Source organism: Malaclemys terrapin, chromosome 8, assembly GCF_027887155.1.
Source record: "Malaclemys terrapin pileata isolate rMalTer1 chromosome 8, rMalTer1.hap1, whole genome shotgun sequence".
Taxonomy (NCBI): Eukaryota; Metazoa; Chordata; order Testudines; family Emydidae; genus Malaclemys; species Malaclemys terrapin.
Genome location: NC_071512.1, coordinates 16,209,351 through 16,230,924, shown reverse-complemented (window position 1 = coordinate 16,230,924; position 21,574 = coordinate 16,209,351). Strand labels below are relative to the sequence as shown.

General features: G+C 42.7%; 1 protein-coding gene across 2 annotated transcripts in view; it reads right to left on the bottom strand.

Moving 5' to 3' along the window:
• The window catches only part of ARHGAP26 (Rho GTPase activating protein 26), a 317,491-nt gene that overhangs the window by 106,521 nt on the left and 189,396 nt on the right, over window positions 1–21,574 (bottom strand). For both annotated transcript variants that reach the window (XM_054038402.1, XM_054038403.1), the window contains exon 17: window positions 16,546–16,651. In XM_054038402.1, coding sequence (XP_053894377.1) covers window positions 16,546–16,651 — 106 coding nt within the window. The remainder of the gene's footprint in view (window positions 1–16,545; window positions 16,652–21,574) is intronic.

Here is a 21,574-nt window from a genome sequence, read left to right as displayed (position 1 = left end):
AGACTACAGCAGCAAAGCATTGTAAAAGGCACTCTGGGTTCGAGAGGAGGAGTGACACAGCTACTCAGTCTGGATGGTGCCTGTTAAGTCACAAGGTCTTTTCCCCTTACTTGATGGAATGACCAAGTCAATCCAGACCTCTCTCTCTGCTAACCATAGGGCTGGGGTGAAAGAGAGAAGCAGGAGCAGTTATGGAAATGAGAAACTGAGCATGGGGGAGAGGAGGAAATGAGAGTGGAAAGGAGGAGGAGGCAGCAAGATGGGAAAGGGGGGAGAGACGAAATCCAAGAGATAAATGGGCACTGACATCAGAATATGGGAAGGACAGAGACCACAATAGAGAAATGGGATCAAAAATAATGAGAGGAGATTAATGTTCTGCCCTCCAGAAAATAATGACGGGAGAAGGAGATTTATTTTTAAGGAAAGGAGAAACCAGGAGGAGGCACGAGATGAAAATAAATTGTACAGAAAGGAGGCTAAGAAACAAAATAGGAGACAATCAAAGAAATGGAAGAGGGAAGGACAGACACCTTTTGGGGTACATTTAATTTAGCATTTTACATTATTTTCCCATCAGGAAGTTCATCTTTTTTAAAAAACAAAACAAAACTCTGAGCAGAGCCTTCAGACAATACATTAAACAAAAGGGGGATTTTCCTGCCTTGTCTGCAAGAGGTAATGCAGCAAGGGAAGCAGTGTTTGAGGAGTGGAGTCAGCTATGCCGAGGCCATGAGTGTAGCTAGTCTATCCTCCTCCACACACACATTCCCAAGGCACATTTAGGCTCCACAGAATAAAGACCTGTCCCAGTCAATTGCTTCAGGGACTAAGGTGCTGTAACAAAAAAAAATTCAATCAAAACCTGGGGAGGTCTTTAGAATGTATTCCTCTATAGCAGACAATTCTGGGATTCTTCTATGCAAGAATGCAAGATGCAAGTTCCTCTATGAGTAGTAGTAGTAATATGGAGACTGAAAGGTCAGTTGTCGGGGAGGGTAGGGGGGGGAGCTATTCTAGGCTGCAGATGTGTGTTCTTTCTGCAAAAAAAACCCAAGTCTTTGAATATAGCAATGCTGTAGGAGGTTAAAAGTTTATCTGTAAAATTGGAACAAAACGTTGCTGGTTTACATATTACAGGAAAACCAATCATTAAAATACATTTTTATCAACTAGGGGAATTCCCCCCGCCCCTTCATCAGAATTTCATATTTAATCCCTCTCCCCCTCCCCCAGTAAAATAAAGGAAAGAAATAGGCTTGTTTTCTTCTTTATTTCACACAGTCTAACCCAGGGATTCTGTGCAAATGACAGTCACACCGGGATTCCCTGTGCCAGATTCTTCTTGGAGCATTGAATCCATTGCCATTTGTTAGGCTATAAATAATTCATGAAGTTTGTTTGGTGTCAGGCTTTGATGACAATTTTATCAGTGAGTTTTTAAAAAGACACCTGATGGAAGACAGGATGTGGCTGGGGGAAAGGGAAGAACTGCTAACATATCAGCATCAATGCTGCACATTTTATTGCCCCTGTACTCTCCTCCCACACTCCTTGCATATATAATTTTGTCAGCAAACTGCATGGGGTTATCAAAATTTTATGGCTGTCATAAGCTAGATGCCAAGCAAAAAAAGCCATTTGCACAGAATGGTTTTCAAATGAAGAGGGTCTTCATGGTTCTGCTTCTCCTATGCTCTGGACTAAACTTCAAAACACTTTAACACCAATTAGTCATGCTTTGAAATGGCCTGTGGGCAGGTTTGCCATTGAAGCATTCCTCCAACTTGGAAGACAAAATAAAATTCAAGTTAAATAAGTTAATATGCATCCTGAGTCTACTTAGATGTGGGAGAGGTGGCTGTCTTAAAATCCACTGGGAAAATGACCCCATTCTAACCAAAGCCTCACAGTTAAACTTCCTAATTCATGAATTTAAAATGTAGGAAGCTTTCAAAAACTGGGCAGCTTCAACCTGTGCAGCTGGCCCTTACCCAGCAGACAGTCTATGCAGACACAGCTTTTGCCAGCAATGTAGAATGGGGAAGAGGAGAGATGGGGACATACTCTTAAGAATTAATTATGCTTAAAATAAGAACTCCAGAACATGAGGCTCCCCCAATGGGTTTTTCAGCACCATCAGAGGTGAGGAAAGATTCTCCTCACCTTACTTCTCACCTTCTTGAGCAAACAATTACTAGGCAAAGTAAGGCAATTTCTCCTCAGCATTCATTTCTTCTTGTTTTCCTCACTGTACCTGCTGATTTTCCTTCCTAAGGCTTGGTCTACACTAAACCCCCAAATCGAACTAAGGTACGCAACTTCAGCTACGTGAATAACGTAGCTGAAGTCGACATACCTTAGTTCGAACTTACCGCCGTCCAGACGCGGCAGGCAGGCTCCCCCGTCGACTCCGCGTACTCCTCGCGGCGAGCAGGATTACCGGAGTCGACGGGGAGCACTTCTGAGTTCGATTTATCGCGTCCAGACTAGACGCGATAAATCGAACCCAGAAGTTCGATTGCCTGCCGCCGAACCAGCGCGGTAAGTATAGACAAGCCCTTAGTGTGGTGAGGGAAGACCTAACATGTATAATAGAAAGACTCCAATGCACTCTTGTGAGTCACCAGCAGGAGAGGGCTGGGTTGACTCTACTTAGACGGTTCTCTCATGCAAGGCGACTGCATGTTATTCCTAAATAAGGTATAGAGTATTTGGTCTATCATGACTGTTCTTCTTCTCTTATATGATCCAAATGAAAAAGTATGTGCAGGGAGGTTGGCGTGAGACTTCTAAGCTCATAATTGATGTCCCCACCCATGTAGCAGTGAAAAAGTTTGTTCAACTTTACAGTTCAGATGAACCTGTGACCACCCACTCATGGTTAGGGGTCTCCAAGCATCACCTTTGCGGACTAATCTTGACTGTTTTGAGATTCAATCCACTCTCTTCCAAATAAAAATTCATATCAAAAGTTTCCTGAGAATAAATGTGTACAATAATCTCATTTAGCAACTGCATGCAGTTAGAGCAAGGGACCTTTGAGTGTAAATATCTCTAGTGTTTTGAAAGAAAATCAAAGTAGACTTAGAAGAGTACAGCATCCTTGATTTGATTCTCACAAGTTTTCCATTTTCTCCACTTCTCCAAACTCTATAACAAAGGTAAGGAAACTTCTGCCATAGGTGTACTTCATTTGCCTGGAAAGCACCAGGCATATCTATAGTGTTGTGTAAAATGACAAACGAACAATAGGATTGTAAGTACAAGACTGCACCAACAATTAATCCAATTTGACATGACTCAAGTAAAAACATGGAGAGATGAAGAGACATAATCTCATGATAAGGAATTTGCATCTCAAAACATTGACAAAAATCTTTAATCTCTACAGGACATACACTCATTTGAACACCACTATGATAAGCCCATAGCAGGTTTCAAAGACCTTGACTAGTGTGGTCCTGGAACAACTGAAATTAACAAATGTGCATTTTAGAAAAAGGCTTGAAAAGAGGGGAGATGTAATAGCTGTCAAGGATCTGAAGGATGCAAATGTTAAGGAGGGAACAGAAGGAGATATGAATAGGAGTAATTGGATAGGGCTGACCAAAGGAAAGCATAGGATGACTATCAGGAAAAGTTTCCTAGCAATAGGGGCTATAAGATGATAGAACAGACTCCCTAGCAAACTGCTGGAGGCCCCCTCTTGACTTCTGGAGTATGGACTATCAGGTCTCCAATTTCTGAATTTTAAACTCATTCTGGACTGATATGCTGAGATCCGGGGTGGGTATTGACATGATCTATAGAAACCTTTAAAGTGCCACTCCATGCCAAGATACAAAAGGAGTGCACAAACAGGGCATTATTATTTTCATGAAAATGAATAGTTTTAGGAATGAGAAAGTCAGCTACGTTCTACCTCTTAGTTATAATCCTAAAACCCAGTTACAGAAGTTCCCAAATCCCTTTCAATATAGCATTACTGAAGTGAAAAACAAAAACAAAAAAATAAGGTAATTTATACTCACAAAGAAGAAAACATTTTGCAGTTAAAAAATATAATCTGTCTCTTAAAATGCAAAGAGCAACAGGGAAATAAACACAGTATCTGGCAGAATTTTAACATTGTCTGATCCAAGCCTGTTCAGTTATTAGACTACCCAACAGTCTCCAGATCTTACCGCGTATGCCATCTCTATTAGCTAGCACTCTCAAGTATTATTAAATATTTGAGAATGTTTTTTTAAAAATCGGAGCGATTCTGAAGGTGCTGGATTGACAGTCCAAACCCTTTTATTGCTCACCTGGAGAACATCAGCAGCACAGGTTTACGGACCAATGCATCCCAGACTCTGGCCTGCAGGAAACATCTCTTTGTGGGCCAGAGGGTGATTTAGTCATTGTCCTTTTCAATTCTTGGCCCTTCTAAGTCTGACAGGGATGCCAATATCTGTAGTATCAATCATGGGATAGATGCACTTGATGTGGACACTTTCCTATAGGAACTGGATCGATACCTTCCAATCATTTTCACATAGGTAACCAAAACCAGATGCCATGACTTTCAGTGACGACTAGTTTGACCTGGTTTTGAAATATCACCACTCCCTGAGTTTCTGGGTTTCCCTAGCACTATCAATCATCTCCTCTGCACCTTGTTTGCTAACTAAAACACCAAACCCTGAGGTCCTAATTCAACCCCATTTTACCTAAGCAAAGTTTCATCATCTTCAGGTGGAGTTTGCCTGAGTAAGGGATGAGCCAGGATCTCAACATTTGGCTCCCAAGCAGTAGACTGTTCGACTCCAAAATCTGATTTTAGACTCAAGGTTTACCACAGCATTCTGGGAGGATGTGGTCCTATTTCTTTGCATGGGGTCCAGGAATGTATTCCATATGTAACAACTGCCAGCAACATAACTCTGAATTTCTGTGACAGTTCCGCTGTACAAGAAACTAGAACCTCAATGAAATAGGTGAGAAGTAAAACATCCCGTAGAGGGGCTAAAAGAAAAACCCAAGAAAGCAAAGGAAGCTGAAATGTTGGAAACCAAAACGTGCAAATTCTATTAATGTTTAAAATATGTGAGTTTAAACAAGCCTGGCAGCTGAAATGGTTCCCCACAAGAGGCACTGCAAGGGGAATAAATATGGACCTTGACGTTCTTTGTCTTTTTACAGCAGCTGCAGGTGGTTTCAGTTACATACAATAATTAAATTAGCCACACAACGTGGTCGCTCTAAGATTTCAAACTAATCTTCACAATGATCTCCTCAACCTCTGCTTCTTCTTCTACTTTGAAACAAACCAAAACCCTCACAAACCAAAACCTAATGGAAGAGGAGGAGCATGCTTGAAGGATTTCATGCCTCTCATATGAATCTGTGAATGACAAGCTGCATGACAATACACAGCAAGCTTCAGTTAAGCAATTACTTTCATATCCATTGTATCTAGCATGCACAATGCCTTCACACTTCCAGATTTCTCCGCTTGGCCTCCATCTTCCAATTGTCTTCGTTCTTCATTGCAACTCAAGTCACAGAGAACTGGTTCTGCTGTTTTAGGTTTGCCATTCAGGAGTAAGCAAGAAAGACAGTAACTTCTTGTGAGTGCTAATAAACTCAAAACCTTAAAATCAAAAGCATTATTATTCTTAATGGGCTTGTCTCCAATTAGCAAGTACCCCAAGGGGATGGTTTGAAATAGTTTCTTGGAATGATAGGTTTTAAACCTAGGAAGGGAAAAACAACCCTTTATCCCTCTGAGTAAATAAAATTATTAGTGGCTTCATTCTCTTGATTCAAGGAGATAATAAACCAGAATGAATCCAGAGTGCAATTAACAATGGAACGCATGGGAGCTGGCCAAAAACAATTGCAGAACTAAACACTTGATGTGGTCTGGTTTAGTTACAAAACTGCATATAGAAAGTATACACCTTATGTGTATGTGTGAACGTGTGCATATATCAAATACAAATGCAGCCAAGGGCTTTCAAAAGTAAATTGTGATTTTGAGTGCACAGGGGGCTTAATTTGCAAAGGGCGGGTGCTCAGGGTTCTGGAAAATCAGGTCTCTTTCAGGGGTCTTAAGTTGGCACCCAAAAAGTGTGGCACCCAAAATTACTAGTCACTTTTAGAACTCTTAATGTGTATGTGCACACATAGAGAGAGAGAGAGAGAGAGAGAATCCATCTTCTAACTAAAATATGCCTTTAAATATGTAAGAGACTAGATGGAGTGAGGTAATATTTTTTATTTTTCTGTTGGTGAAAGAGATATGCTTTTGAGCTTGACGTGTAAAGTTTTATTGTTATAACTTTTCCTTTCCACATCTCTTCCTGCCTGTGGAACTCTGTTGGAAGCAACTGTTTACATCCAGCGTGGTGAATTAGCAAGTAGCACTTCAGCCTGTGGTATTTTTAGAGCTATCCAGGTTAAGGCCTCACTGTGGAGAAAACTGCTGGAGGATTTGCTTTTAAAAAAATACTCTTGATTTGGCAGACAGAGTATTCAAAAATACTCCGTTCCCTACATAGTAAATCTCCATTCTTTTGCCAGTAATTTCAGAGCTGGTGCGAAATTGGAATACTTTGCTCGAGTGTGCAATATTTTTTTCTGTTTATTTTTTAATTACATTTTTAATTAGTTTTAATGATGGTGGAAGGTGCCAGATTTAATAACTCTGGTCTTGAAAACCAGCTGGACAAGTTTGGGTAGGAACTGGAGCCAGATGGAGCCAGCAAAGGGGATACAGCATATAGGACAGCAGAGAGGGTGGTAGGGTTTCTCTGCCTAACAGGAGAGTGTAGTCACCCTGCAGCACTCTGAACCACATAAAGATTAAAGAGTTTGGGCTTTAGAAGATTGCAGAAGAATCCAAACTAAAGTTAGTAGCATTTTTCTGTAACTAATGTCTGTTTTCCCTAGCCTTACTGATTGGGAGGCCGAAGAGGGGCAGCAGGGAAAGTCCAAGAGGAAGGAGAAAGGCAGAAGTAACAATTAGCATGTATTTAGCCCATTTATCTCAGGGTTTTTTTAACACCTTTTATAGACACTAACTTATGAATCCTCACAATATCCCTCTGAGGTAAATGTTATCCCCATTTAACAGATTGTGTGAGACACAGAGATAAAGTGACTTGCCCAATGGCACATCAAGTCAGTGGCAGAGCTGGGACTTGCACTCAGAACTCTTGATTTCCAGTCACATGCCCTAATGCATTTGCTTCAATGAGACCTCAAAACAGACAACAGAGTGCTAATCAAAACCTACTTTAAACAGAAAATAATGCTGTTTTTTCTATGGAAGGATACTCATACTAAACCATCCTGATTTATCAAGCTATGGTCATGAAACAAGCCACAGTCGAATCTAAACTAAATCCTTCTTCTAACAAGGGAGTGGAGAAATAACATCTAAGACCAGTGATTATGATCAGAGGCAACTGATCTAAATGAACAAATAATACACCTCTACGTCGATATAACGCTGTCCTCAGGAGCCAAAAAAATCTTACTGAGTTATAGGTGAAACCGTGTTATATCGAACTTGCTTTGATCCGCCAGAGTGCGCAGCCCCGCGCCCCCGCCTCTCCCTCCCTCCCTCCCCCCCAGAGCACTGCTTTACCGCGTTATATCAGAATTTGCGTTATATTGGGTCACTTTATCGGGGTAGAAGTGTAATTGATATCTATATTGTGCCTTCCAATGCAAATTACATACAGGTGTAGTACTTTTGCAGTACAGCCATCTATGGGGTTGGAAATAGCAACAGGTGAAGAACAGTGGAGTAGGGAAATTTAGATTGTTGACACCAAGTAGAACCCTTGCAAAATGTGCATTGACTCATGAATGCCCACCCCCATGGACTAAAGCATTTAAGAATCTATCTGAAAGACCTCCACTTAGAAAGCCCTACGGAATATGATGTTATATTACGAACTCGGGGAAGGAGAACAAACTAAACATTCCCATTAACACTTATAACTACTCTGGTACAGTGCTACCCAAAGTAAAAGCCCTGGCAGGCAGAAAGGTTGGTGTGGCAACTTTCACCGAGTGATTATAATCTCATTCCAAGGGCAGATGTGCCTGCCTGTGCTCAGTGATCATCATGCAAATCTGACACAAATTTAATTGTTTTGAACTTTTACGTGAAACTTCTCACACAAAAGTACTGAACATTAAAGCTTGCTCAGTGTGGGAACCCAGTGTGTTCCAAGAAATCCGAGATCTTCTGTCAACAATCAATAGGCACCTGTTTTAAAGGGCCTATGCATTCAGCTGAGTCTGAAGTAACATAGCAATACAGGAATTATTTATCTCCAACAGTGGCCAGCACCAGATGCTTCAGCGAAAAACCCTGCAGTAGGCAGATGTGGGATAATCTGCCCTCAAAGAGACTCTCTTCCTAAGTCCTGGTAGTTAAGATTTGCTTAAACTCTGAAGCATAAGCTTTTATATGCCTTCAAAAACTTTTTTTTAGGTATTTACTATTAGAATGCTGAATATTGTTATATGTGTAAAACTCCAAGCCCTTTTTTAATTTTGCTAACTACTTGCCCTTCAATGTTATACTGTGGCAATGAGGTCTACAGTCCAATCATGCATTGTGAGAAAAATTATTTCTCATCAGTTTTAAATTCGTCACCTTTCAATTTCATTGCATTATCTCTTGTTCTTATATTAGGAGACAGGGCAAAAAGAAGTTCCCGATATGCCTGCTGACTACCATTCATATCAGCCAGGATAGGCACAGAACCAAACAACACTGAGCAATCTAATGAGCTACATTAACCTATGTTTGAACCACGATTACTTCTAATAGCGTGACTCTCTTCTTATTCCACAGTAGGAGTAAGCACCAAGGAGATCATAACCCGAGATCTCTCCTAGGAGTTAATCACAAACTTGAGCGGGTCCAGATCTCTGTCCAAGGCTATAATGTGTCTCAGTCCAAAGGATTAGGACATGAGTATCTGGCAAAATTAAAATTTCCCACTGAAGTGGGAAAGAAAGACTAGCAATAGAAGGAGGAACTCTGTTTAATTTTTCCATGCAAGGTCCAGAGAGTTTGGTTTGCTATTTTCTTTTGTCCACCAGATTGGGAAGAGAACGTATGAGAGAGAGAAGCATCCAAAAGGCCCCAGAGAAAAGTGGAAATGTCCAGACTGTCCTAGACAAGAATGGCTTTCTGGAAATAGTGCATAAACCCAACAAATGAACAGTTACCAATCATCAGCATAAACAGCAGCCATGAGGATGAAATCAGAGCCTGACAGGCCAAGAAGAAAAAGCCTGATTGCTTGCTGCACCTTCAGGGAAAAAAGCCTCTGCGGTAAAACCCCACAACAGCTCATCTTCCTGAACAGGTGCCTTAATGAGAGGATTCATTGATCTAGTCCAGAGATGGGCAAACCACGGCCCGTGGGACCTTCCTGCCCGGCCCCTGAGCTCCTGGTCCGGGAGGCTAGCCCCCGGCCCCTCCCCTGCTATTCCCCCTCCCCTGCAGCCTCAGCTCACTGCGCCGCCGTCGCAATGTTCTGGGCGGCGGGGCAGCGAGCTCCTGGGGCAGCGCAGCTGCAAAGCCGTGGCCTGACCCGGTGCTCTGTGGTGTGCGGTGGCGTGGCTGGCTCCAGCCGGACGGCACAGCTAGTCCTGTCCTGGTGCTCTGGGCAGTGCAGCTGTAGAGCCAGCCACTGGTGCTCCAGGCAGTGCAGTAAGGGGGCAGGGGTTCCGGGGGCGGTCAGGGGACACGGAGAAGGGGTGGTTGGAAGGGGTAGGGGTCCCCGGGGGGGACAGTCAGGAATGAGATGAGGGGTTGGATGGGGCGGAGGGGGCAATCAGGGTCGGGGGGTGGTCAAGGGACAGGGAGGGGTGGATGGGGCAGGAGTCCCGGGTGGGGCAGCGGGGGGGGTCGGATAGGGGGCGGGGGGCTGGGCCATGCCTGGCTGTTTGGGGAGGCACAGCCTCCCCTAACTGGCTCTCTATACAATTTCAGAAACCCGATGTAGCCCTCAGGCCAAAAAGTTTGCCCGCCCCTGATCTAGTCACTTGCTGAAAGTGTAGAGATAAGTGCCATACTCAGTACCAAGGGGGAACATGGCCTCTACCAGGATATTTAGGTCTGCCCAAAAGCAGGCCTGCAATGTTGTCCATTTCCCCTAAGTGCAAAAAGTATATATGCTACCCAGGCCAAAGATACGACTATGCAACACAAACAATACAGCAAATGCTATATTATATTTGAGCACATGGCCCTGGAGGACTTTCTTGCCAATGACCCTTTAGTAAGAAAATGATTTAAGACCTTGATAAAAGTGTTTGGAATTAGTTTTATTCCACTTCCAGTTCATAGCCCGTCCTCCTATCTTCTTTCATTCTAGCACAGCCCCACAGGTACAGGTTAGTGAGCCATAATGTAGAAAGTTCGCTGTGTAACCTCCACTCTTGGCTGACATCAGAGCGCAGCTGCCTTGCAGAACCAACGGAAACCAAGGCTGAGAAGCTGAGAACAATCTGTGCTACAGGTAGTGATCACTACTGTGTTGGTTAGAACACGAAAACCAAAAATACACTACTGTAGCAAAAGCAGAGGGAGCAAGTCTCCATTGGCCAGGCTGCAGCTGTGAATGATTAAAGAGAATGAATCCTACTAAATGCACGTACACACGCTTTAGACACGATACATTTAATTGTTTTGATCTTTCACAAGAAAAGGAAATAGATGCACAGCACAGAGAAAATGGCAAGTCTGTTGCCTCAGACTGACAGGAGATGTTTGCAGACAGAAAGACAAACAGCAATGGGTGATATGAGTCACAAGGGGAAACACGATCAAAATCGCCTCAGGAGCCTTGGATAAAAGGTGCTATAGAACTACAAAGTATTTATTAATGAGCATGGTTCTCACAGCTACAACAACAAAACATTCTCAGACATAAAAATAAAGCAATGAAACTAAAAATTCTAACTCCTGAAATGTAAATGGATCAAAATCTTCCTGTTCTGCATTTCCGAAGCATTTACCGTATATACTCGTTCATAAGCTGAATTTTTTTAGTAAAAAAGGGAAGCACCAGAGAAGGGGGTCGACTTATGAACGGGTATAGAGAGGGCGAGGTGGGACACAGCCCCTCCCCCTAACAGAGGGAGCAAGGAGAGGCAGCACAGCCAGAAGGGAAGAGGTGGGGCCAGAGTCTCTCCACGCTGCTCTCCCCCAGCCTCCAAAGCAGCTGCAGCTCTGGGGCTGGCAGGCTGCAGCCATGCCACTTGGCCCCGCCCCCCAGAGCAGGCTGCGACCGCACTGCCCGGCCTGCCGGAGCAGCTCCAGCCAGGTCAGAGACATCCTCCCCTGACCCTCCCCAGATAAGGTGGGAAGGGATGGGTTGGGGAGAGTGTGGGAGTCCCAGGCTAGAGGTTGGGTCATGTGGGAGGTGGTCGCAGGGGTTACTCCCCTGACCCCCAGCTTCTCCCCCCCCAAAAAAAATTCCCCACCAGTTGCTGTCCCGGCCCATCAGGGTAAGCAGCCGGTGCACTGGGAACACTTTGTTTACTCAGGTTTATCTCCATGCCTGCGGACACTCGAGATAACCAAACCATCTTGGCCCACCAGCAGCTTATCCTGATGGCTCGGGAGCCAAAGTTTGCTGACCCCTGAATTATAGGGTCAGCTTATGAACGGGTCATAGAAATCCATCCAATATCCATCTTGGGGGGGTGGGGGGTCGGCTTATAAACGAACCGGCTTATGATCGAGTATATACGGTACTCCTTATTTAAACACCTGGGGGGGGGGGGGGGGAAGGAGTGAAATCTGGTTCCAAAGATTGAGACGTGGTGTAATCAGCACAGTTTCTTGGACACCTGGCAACAAAGGGCTTGACTACACTCTGCTTTGCATTGTGTAAATTGGTAGAAGAAAAAACTATTTGACTATATCAGTGTAACCCTTTAGTGTTTATGCATTTATACCAATATCCAAATGTATAAACTAGGGCAAAAACCTCAGTGTAGACCAACCCTAAGGATAGGTGTTAGGGCCCAAGAGGGATTTAAGCGACAAAAAGGCTTAAAAATCTACAAGAAAAAGTGAGTTGCTAGATGGCATTTGGTTTATGACCGGTTACCACAGTGGAGGATAACAGATTAACCACTGCCTCTCTTCCCCCCAGAAGTTTTCTTTCTACAAGGAGACTTCTTAACTGCAGCTGATTTTATATGAAATGTTTTTAATCTCATTCTGCTGTAAAAAAAAAAAAAAGTTTTAAAAAATGTTCACAGATTTCAAAAATGTTTAATGTAAGTGCTTGTTTGTGTTTCTATGCATAACAGTATTTGGCCCTTCCAAGTGGATAACTGTAACAGTATCAAAATTACAACCTTGTGTCAGACACCAAAAGGAAAAACCTATGTGGGGAAAGATCAATTTTATTTATCCGGAGTCCACCCCATCCCCAGCCCTACCTTGAAAACACACACTCATGTCACTCATGAGACATTCCCGGGCTGCTTCTTGAACTAACAGGGCTCAGCCCTGGCACAATTCTAACACTGCAGTGACCTACTTTGTAACAGACATTTCCATACAACCAAAAGAAAAATGAGCTTCCAGACAAATTGCCGCGAAGAAACAAATGTCAAATGCCAGCACTAAAGTACTACACCGCTTTTATTAGGAAAAATTAGTTAAAATGTATCCACCAACGTTTAAACAGAGTGCCGGGATTGGTGGAACCCTCCTGAAATATGCAATACTCAATTTAATTGAACACTGTTTTTATTTCATTTTCTGCACCTGCTCTTAGCCTAGCATAATTCCTCCATAAACCCTGGAATCCAGAAAAAAGAACAGGAGTACTTCCCTTAGAGACTAACAAATTTATTTGAGCATAAGTTTTCGTGGTCTACAGCCCACTTCTTTGGATGCTGTAGCCCACGAAAGCTTATGCTCAAATAAATTTGTTAGTCTCTAAGGTGCCACAAGTACTCCTGTTCTTTTTGCGGATACAGACTAACACGGCTGCTACTCTGAAACCTGGAATCCTGAGTACTTTCCCTCTGAGGAAAGAGTTTGACATGTAACAGATGGATTAAACAATAGAGAATCCTGTAACTCAAAACAGTAACAAGGTGTTCACAAGAGCTTTTTTGTTTTTTAACCTTTTACTTATAAAAATGCTTTGGACTTCAGTTAAGCTTCTTTGCTCAGCTTTCACACCAGCTTTGAAATAGAAACCCCAGGCACTTTGACAGGTCATCTGTGTCACTGTAACTTCTAGAGATGCCTCTGCTGAAATTTTAGTTGGTAAATTCCTGCTGACATAGACCAGAACAGCTGCAAACTTTGGGCCAGTTCAAGTCAGCGTGGGTTTTCCCTGCCTCCTACAGAGATACTCCTGAGTAAATCACGACAAACATCACTATCCTCCTATAGTAACAGTAAATCAAAGCTGGATTCATCACAGAAACAGCGAGGGTGCATCTGTGAAGGAGAAATACAGGTTTAAACTCTTAATGGACCAAAAATTAACCTAATAGTATGTTCCAAGAAAATTGAGTCTGAAAGGCAAGAGGGAAGAGGAAACAGTGTTTGGTTGCTGTTGAATAGTCCTGACATAGGCTGCACATGCATCATATTTTAAATTATTAGAATATAAAACTGCCTGGAAAAATGAACAAAAAATATATGCAGCAACATGAATAAAGTAAAATGTAATAACCTAGCAGCTGAAATCTACCTAATTTTTCATTTCAAGCCTTCTCATTTTCCCTGTCTCCTGTCTATGATTTGCTCTCTTCTGTGCATTCCCCAAAACCCACCCTTCCATCTCCTGCATCTTTCCTTTTCCACTTTCTTTTAAGTGGTCATATAGCCCAACAGCAAAACCCACCTTTGCCCAGGGTTTGGAGAGTCTGTTTCTGTGCCTGTGCGTATGTACAAAGCATGTGGGGACTGAAAACAGTGTTCTACTCTCAAGTACCACTTGCCACACCCAAAGCTCCAGCCTCCCACATTTAAGAGTCCAGCTGTATGAGAACCACTCCTCTAGCTTAGATAAGTGTTTTAGCATTTCCTAGGTAATGCTCTACTTCACACGTACTAAGAGTTTAGAGATGCTTATGAGAGACTGATCTTTAATTTTTTAATTCATAATTGCCATGTCAAATGTATCAACTGTATTAGCAATTTTATCAATAGTAGAACTCTGCTAGTCCACATTAATTGCTAAGAGTTCTACTGCAAATTAGCGAGAAAGCAAACAAAATGCATCAGAGAATTTTTCACTTGACCACAGCTCAACTCAAGAGGAACCCTGTTCATTTATTTGACCAATGCACTTTACATGTCTTTAGAGACCTCTGTAATGATCTAGCAAAAGATACTATTTAGTGTGTTTTGTGAAGTAGCGAAAGTCTCAGAAACGTGAGGCCTCTCTGCCACACACTATTAAATCTTTGCTGAGAAATTGGGAGAGACATTAGCCCTCTGCGTGTGCAAATCATGCAGTGTATGCATTAGCAAAGTGAAAATTATTCACTTGCATTAACAATCCAGGGGATGATTTCTTCTACCCGCTGAAAGACTCCTGTCAGCTCTGCATCTCCTAAGCCCTAAAACACTGCCATCTTTCCCTTTCCATAAATCATTCCAGTCCTCACCATGCACAATTCCAGTCCTCACCATGCACAGTTCCCCTTTCCTTCCCATGGCTCACACACACAGTATCTGCCTGAACTATCCTCTGCAGATAAGAATAAAGCTTAAAATCAATTGCACACCCATTTATCTCACTAAAGGTTACCCCTGGCACTACTTGTCCCCCTAGTCAACAGCCTCAGCAGTGAGGTCACAGATTGAACAGGCCAAAGGGACTGAACTATCCTCCTCTATCCCTAGGGATAGTGCCTCCAGGCCAGAGGGAAAGTGTCTTTTAGTACAGCAACATGAGCTTCACTAGACAAAGGGGCTACACATAGCAATGTGGGAGAAGAAATACTTTCATATGTGAGGATAACAAAAGGACTGTAATGAGTGCTGGCTATTTGATGAGAGCCTATAACCTGATTGTGTCTCAGGAATTACTAACAGGGTGACCCCAACCACAATGGATATCTTTTTATTTATAAGCAAAACAATACAGCTAGCTATTAATAGCAAGCACATGCAGGCAATGCTCCCTGGATTCAGTGAACGTCTTTGCGGGCCCTTTTAGCTCAATATTCCAATTCCAAAAAACAAAAACAAAAAAGCAGCCTTTAGTTATAGTGACTTCCTGCCTTTCCCTGGGAGGAGCTACGCAATGGGAAAAACTGCTAAGGGCATTTTACCCTTAAAAATAACAAACCCTGCCACACTCCATATGATTTGTTTGTTTGTTCTTAAATCCCTTCTCTCTCTTAACAAAGCTCTGCTAAAACAGCAACAAAGTCCATTGTGCTCTCCTGCTCCTTCCCTCCCCGCTCCGAATACCACAGTGACTAAATACGAGTTCTCCTTTAAATAAAACAACAACCACTAAAAAAAATAATGCAAAGCACTGAAGCAATCATGAGACTCCTTGTGCATATTTGGCTGGTGGAAGTAGCTGGAACTCCCTCTCCTTTGGCTTGAGCCTGTAAGCATCTGAGGTTTTGAAACTACGATCTAAACCAGCTTTTCTGCTTTTTAAACAGCCTTGCTCTGGTTCCACAGAACAGGCACAAAGGTCGTAAGAAAGCATCTGGTGGCTTTTTTTTTTTTTTTTTTTAAATAGATAGCCCAAATTTTTATTTACAGCCCGCTTAACTCATTCCAACGGTTGCTCGACTCCTTGCTAATCTTTTCTGTATACATGGTGAAGGAATGGCCAGGTACGGTCTCCTATCCCTGAAGCTGGCACGTGAACAGCTCAGTCACTCTGGGTGGTGTTTTCACTTCTTTAAACACTAACCAATGAGCTCTAGGGCAATTATGAGGGCAGATTATAGGCCACCCCTATCACTGAAATCAAAACTTTACCAAACCCTCTGCCCCAAAACGTTTCAAGGTGACCTAAGCACTGGCAGTATGATGAATCAGGCTGCATAGGGACAATATATTTGATGTGGCGATGTAGTCTACCATATCACTGTGATAACTTTGATCTCCTTACAATTTTGATTTGCTTTTAACTCCCATTACTATGGCTTCTCCATTGCAACCCCTGTACAACAATCACTTATTAACCTGCCATTGGAAGCAATGGTACATTTTCATCAGCACAGCACGTGCATTCTGTCTAAAACAACGACACAGCAATGAAGTGGTTAATGAAGACTGAAGCACCACAAATGCTGAGTGATCATATACAGCAGTCAGAAAGCTAGGATTTCTTTCCTACTGCATCTTCTCCATGTCCTTCTTTGCATTAATGATTCTTTCACACATAGGTTTTCAGTTACCGGAATGCAGTCAGATCCGACTCAAGACGCCACACACATAAGAAATTTTTCTCGGACTATTAACTTTTAGGGATGGTGGAAAAAGAAAGTATATCAAAGCCATACACTTACTTTGCCAAGTGGTTCGTGAGCATCTGCAGCATCTGTCTGTTTTTTTCTGGGAGCCGATGAACAAGGTTGTGGATCTCTGAGATTCTGGACTCTTGATTCTCCAGCTCTGCATTGGGAAACAAGAAACTATTCCATCTGCTACCTGCTTTTTTTAATAAAAACCACCCAGATCAGGACAGAGATTCAATCAGAGATGTAGGTGTCTTGAATACAGCCGGGTAGTAAATGGTTCGCCAATCCCGTGAAGATTTTCAAGATTTCAGAGATCAGAATGGCCAATAGCCGAGCTACAGAGTCCGTCTCTGTCTCTCAATCCCTCCTGTTGGACCTGTTCCATTTGGGATAAATAATTAAATATTTGTTGCACCAGACAGACTGGGCACTCAACTGAGATGCAGGTGACTCAGGTTTAAGTCCATCCTGCGGGGAATATTTAAATTATTTATACTAAGCGGAACAGTTCCCACAGGAGAGAGTGAAATTGGCAAAGGAAGAACTTGAACCTGGACCTTCCACATTGTAATCACCAGGCTACAGGCTATTCTGGGGGGTGATGGGGAACGTCTGTCTCTGTTTCCCCCCTCCCCTCCCCTCGGTTCTGGATTTGAGAAACCTTCCTGATCAAACCTTCCTCAGATCTAGCACATTTCCATGAGAAATTTTGGTTGTGGCAATTGACATTTTCCAACAAAAAACAGTTGTAGAAAAATTCCTTGACCAGCTCTAGCTTGAAGCCCTGGTTTTGCATCATCTCTCTATTCAGGTGCACTGTGGGGCCTCAAAATTCTAAGGTTTCTTTTTACCCATGTAGTCTCCCATGATGAATACGAGTGTCTAAAAAAAAGGGACACGCAAACCAAAGGGGGTGAACTAAAGTACTGAGGATGGAGGCTGACAAAATGCCAAGCAAAGCCAAGGCACTTGCGACCGGAGAACAGGCTGATTGTAATTCAAGTGGCTACCATTTGGTTTGTTTCAACACAGAAAGCACCTGAATGTGCTTGTATGATAAATGTTCAATCTCCATAAGGGTAACTTTAGCCCGATAACTTGAAAGGTTTTGACAACTGGTCATCCTTATTTCATTCACAAAAGTGGAAATATCTTAATATTTGCATTTCATTTATAGCATGAGGCCTTTGGTGATAAAGTCATTGGAAGCCATCTTGTTAAAAGCCCTCCATTGGATATTTCATCCTCCCTTTCCCTTCTAGAAAGGGCAGGTTCAAATGGAGTCAGTTCAGCACATTAACGTACCAAATGAAATACTAGCAATATCAGCAGCTACATACCTGGTTCTTGTTTTGAGATTCAAGGATGCTAAACTCTTTACAAACAATTAACTTAACCTCACAATGGCCCTGTGAGTTTAGAAGGCAACATCCAACCTCACAGAAATAAATCTGAAACATGGAGAATTTGAGTGATTTGCCCAAGGTCAGTGACAGTGTTGAAATAAGGGAACTGGAGTCCTGATTCCTGGTCCCAAACGCCATTCAATACCTCAGAACAGCACTGAACAGCTTCAGATCTACCAAGGTCTGCAACTTAAATCCATAATTACACACCAAACAGAGCCCCTGCCTCATACAGTGCACTTAATGAGCAGCTATTCAATATTTTGATTTCTCCTCGTTGTTCAATGTGTGGCCCCAGGACTTGTTTACTGAGCACTATTCCCTCTCTGTACTGAAGACAGAATTGCTCATTTCTTCATAGACTTTTCTCTTTATAGACTCATCACTTCATTTCCGAGTGCTTTTCAAATATTAGTGAACTTATTTTCGTTACACTCCTGTGAGGTGAGGAGGTGGAGCATGCCTATTCCAGATGAATCTTTGGCGAATTTAGAGGCTAAAATCTAAAAAGTCTCCACGGAGCATGTACGAGCTACAATTTTTGAAAGGCTTACAACTTGGCTAAATGTGGGCAGATTTTCATAGGGAGAGCAAAAAGTCACAACCCTGACACAAAAGCCACCGACTGACATCCCTTATCAAATTTCAAGTCCTCCTAAAAAGTATGGTGGCACTAGAGCTTTTGAAAGAAAAGGTAACCAGGACTTTTTAGCCTGGGCAAAAAAACCACCTTATTTTTCCCTTGCCTCATTCTCAGAAATGCAGCACCCATTTTAGCTGAAATTTTCCAAAAAAAATCAGCCCGAGGTACACACTTCATGGCAAATTTGTGCTCAAACTGTTAAGTGTGACAAAATTATAGGCAACTGAAAACAGGGGCTAAAAATGGGAAGTGACAGGCAATCTCAGTAGGTGGTTGTAGCAACCCTTCCTATAACTGTAGTAGGAATTTGGTATGCATCTGTGTTCTATAATGAGACTTCAATGACTAACATCCACTTGTCACTATCTCTGCTTAAATGAGTGGGGGATTCATTTCATGGAGCATCTCTACTGCAATTAGAACCAAACTGCTACCTAACAGCTGATCAGAACTATGAACCTCAATGGTAAAACAGTAGGACTACTGAAAAGCAGTGGAAGAAAGGATGATAGAGAGAGACTTCTGAAGATAGCACAGATTGAATTAGATTAATGGAGAAGCGCTGCCTAATAAGTGCTACTGTCACCTGTAAATCTGATCTACACGCAGATTTCTGACTGATAGCTATTTTGATTAGGATGTGTGATTTTTTTAACTGAAGTAGTTATTGTGATACAACCCCTAATGGGAGCACAGTTGTACTGATACGAAGGTGCTATGCGGAAATCAGCTATACCAGTATAAGCACTTTTATACTGGTATAGCTGCATCCACACTAGAATTGTACTGCTTTAATTATACCAGTATAATTAAAGTGGTACAACTTATGTTCGTGAAGCCCTAGACATCAGTGTTATAAATAAGGTTAAGATTTTGTCATGGGGGTATTTTAGTAAAAGTCATGGACAGATCGCAGGCAATAAACAAAAATTCACGGAATCCTGCAACCTCTCTGTGACTTTTACTAAAACTACCCCAGGGGGCAGAAGGGGGAGGAAAGACTAACAGTCGGAACTTGCTGGAGGCTGACTGCTGGCCACTGCTCCAGCTTCGCCACTCCTCCTGCGATGCTGACCCAGCCCGGGCGCTGCTCCTGTGGCGGTAGGTGACCACTGGTCCCAGGGGCTACTCTGGACCTGACCGCTGCTCCTGCTCCAGCTTCAGGGGCTGACCCGGTCCCGAGCTTTTGCTCCAGAGGTGGCGGCCACTGCTCCAGCGGCCCTGGGGGCTGACCATGGAGTGGAAAACACAGTAGTGACTACACACCACACAACAAAAACACTAACCCAGGAACCAAACCCTGCAACAAACCCTGGTGCCAACTCTGTCTGCTTATCTATTCAAGGGACACCAATATAGGACCTAACCACATCAGCCATACCATCAGGGGCTCGTTCACCTGCACATCTACCAATGTGATATATGCCATCATGTGCCAGTAATGCCCCTCTGCCATGTACATTGGCCAAACCGGACAGTCTCTATGCAAAAGAATAAATGGATACAAATCTGACATCAGGAATTGTAACATTCAAAAACCAGTAGGAGAACACTTCTATCTCCCTGGTCACTCAATAACAGACTTAAAAGTGGCAATTCAACAAAAAAAACTTCAAAAACAGACTCCAACGAGAAACTGCAGAACTGGAATTAATTTGCAAACTGGACACCATCAAATTAGGCCTGAATAAAGACTGGGAGTGGGTACGTCATTACAAAAACTAATTTCCCCCTACTGATACTCACACCTTCTTGTCAACTGTTTGAAATGAGCCACCCACATTACCACTACAAAAGTGATTTTTCCTCCCTTGGTATTCTACTGTTAATTGAATTGTCTCATTAGCACTGACCCTCCCACTTGATAAGGCAACTCCCATCTTTTCATGTAGTGAGTATATATACACCTGCTACTGTATTTTCCACTCCATGCATCTGATGAAGTGGGTTTTAGCCCATGAAAGCTTATGCCCCCAAAAATGTGTTAGTCTTTAAGGTGCCACAAGGACTCCTCATTGTTTTTGCTGATACAGACTAACACGGCTACCACTCTGAAACTTGTCACCATACTTAAAGAGTATCAATGGTTTGCTGTCAAACGGGGAGGGAGCTGGTCAGGCAGATCTAAGGGGACCTGCAGGGCTTTGTCCTGGGTCTGGTACTATTCAATATTTTCATTGATGACTTGGATAGCTTGGAGTTTGGAGTGGAGAGCATGTTTATAAAATTTGCAGATGACACCAAGCTGGGAGAGGTTTCTAGTGCTTTGGAGGCTTAGAATTCAAAATGACCTTCACAAATTGGAGAATTTGTTGGAAATCAACAAGAAGAATTTCAATAAATACCAGTGCAAAGCACTGCACTTAGGGAGAAGAAAATCCAATGCACAAGTACAAAATGGGGATATAACTAGCTAGGTACTGCTGAAAAGGATCTGGGGTTATAGCGGGTCACAGATTGAATATGAATCAACAATATGATGCTGTTGCTAAAAAAAGATATCATTCTGCGGTGTATGAACAGGAATGCGTCATATTTAAGACATGGGAGGTAACTGTCCTGCTCTACTTGGCACTGGCGAGGCCTCGGCTGGAGAACTGTGTCCAGTTCTGGGTGCCACACTAGGAAAGATGCGGACAAATTGGAAAGAGTACAGAGGCTGGCAAAAAAAAAAAAAAAAAAAAAAAACAAGGATAAAAGGTTTAGAAAACCAGACTTGTGAGGAAAGGTTAAAACTGAGGGGGAGCCCGATAACCATCTTTAAATATGTTACGGTCTGTTATAAAGAGGATGGTGATCAACTGTTCTCTGTGTCTACTGAAGGTAGGACAAGAAGTAATTGGCTTAATGTGCAGGAAAGCAGATTTAGGTTAAATATTGGGAAAATCTTTCCAAACTACCAGAATAGTTGAGCATTGGAACAGGCTTCCAAGGGAGGTTGTGGAGTTTTTAAAAACAGGTTAGACAAACACCTGTCAGGGTTGGTCTAGGTTTATTTGGCCCTGCCTCAGTCTAGAGGTCTGGATTA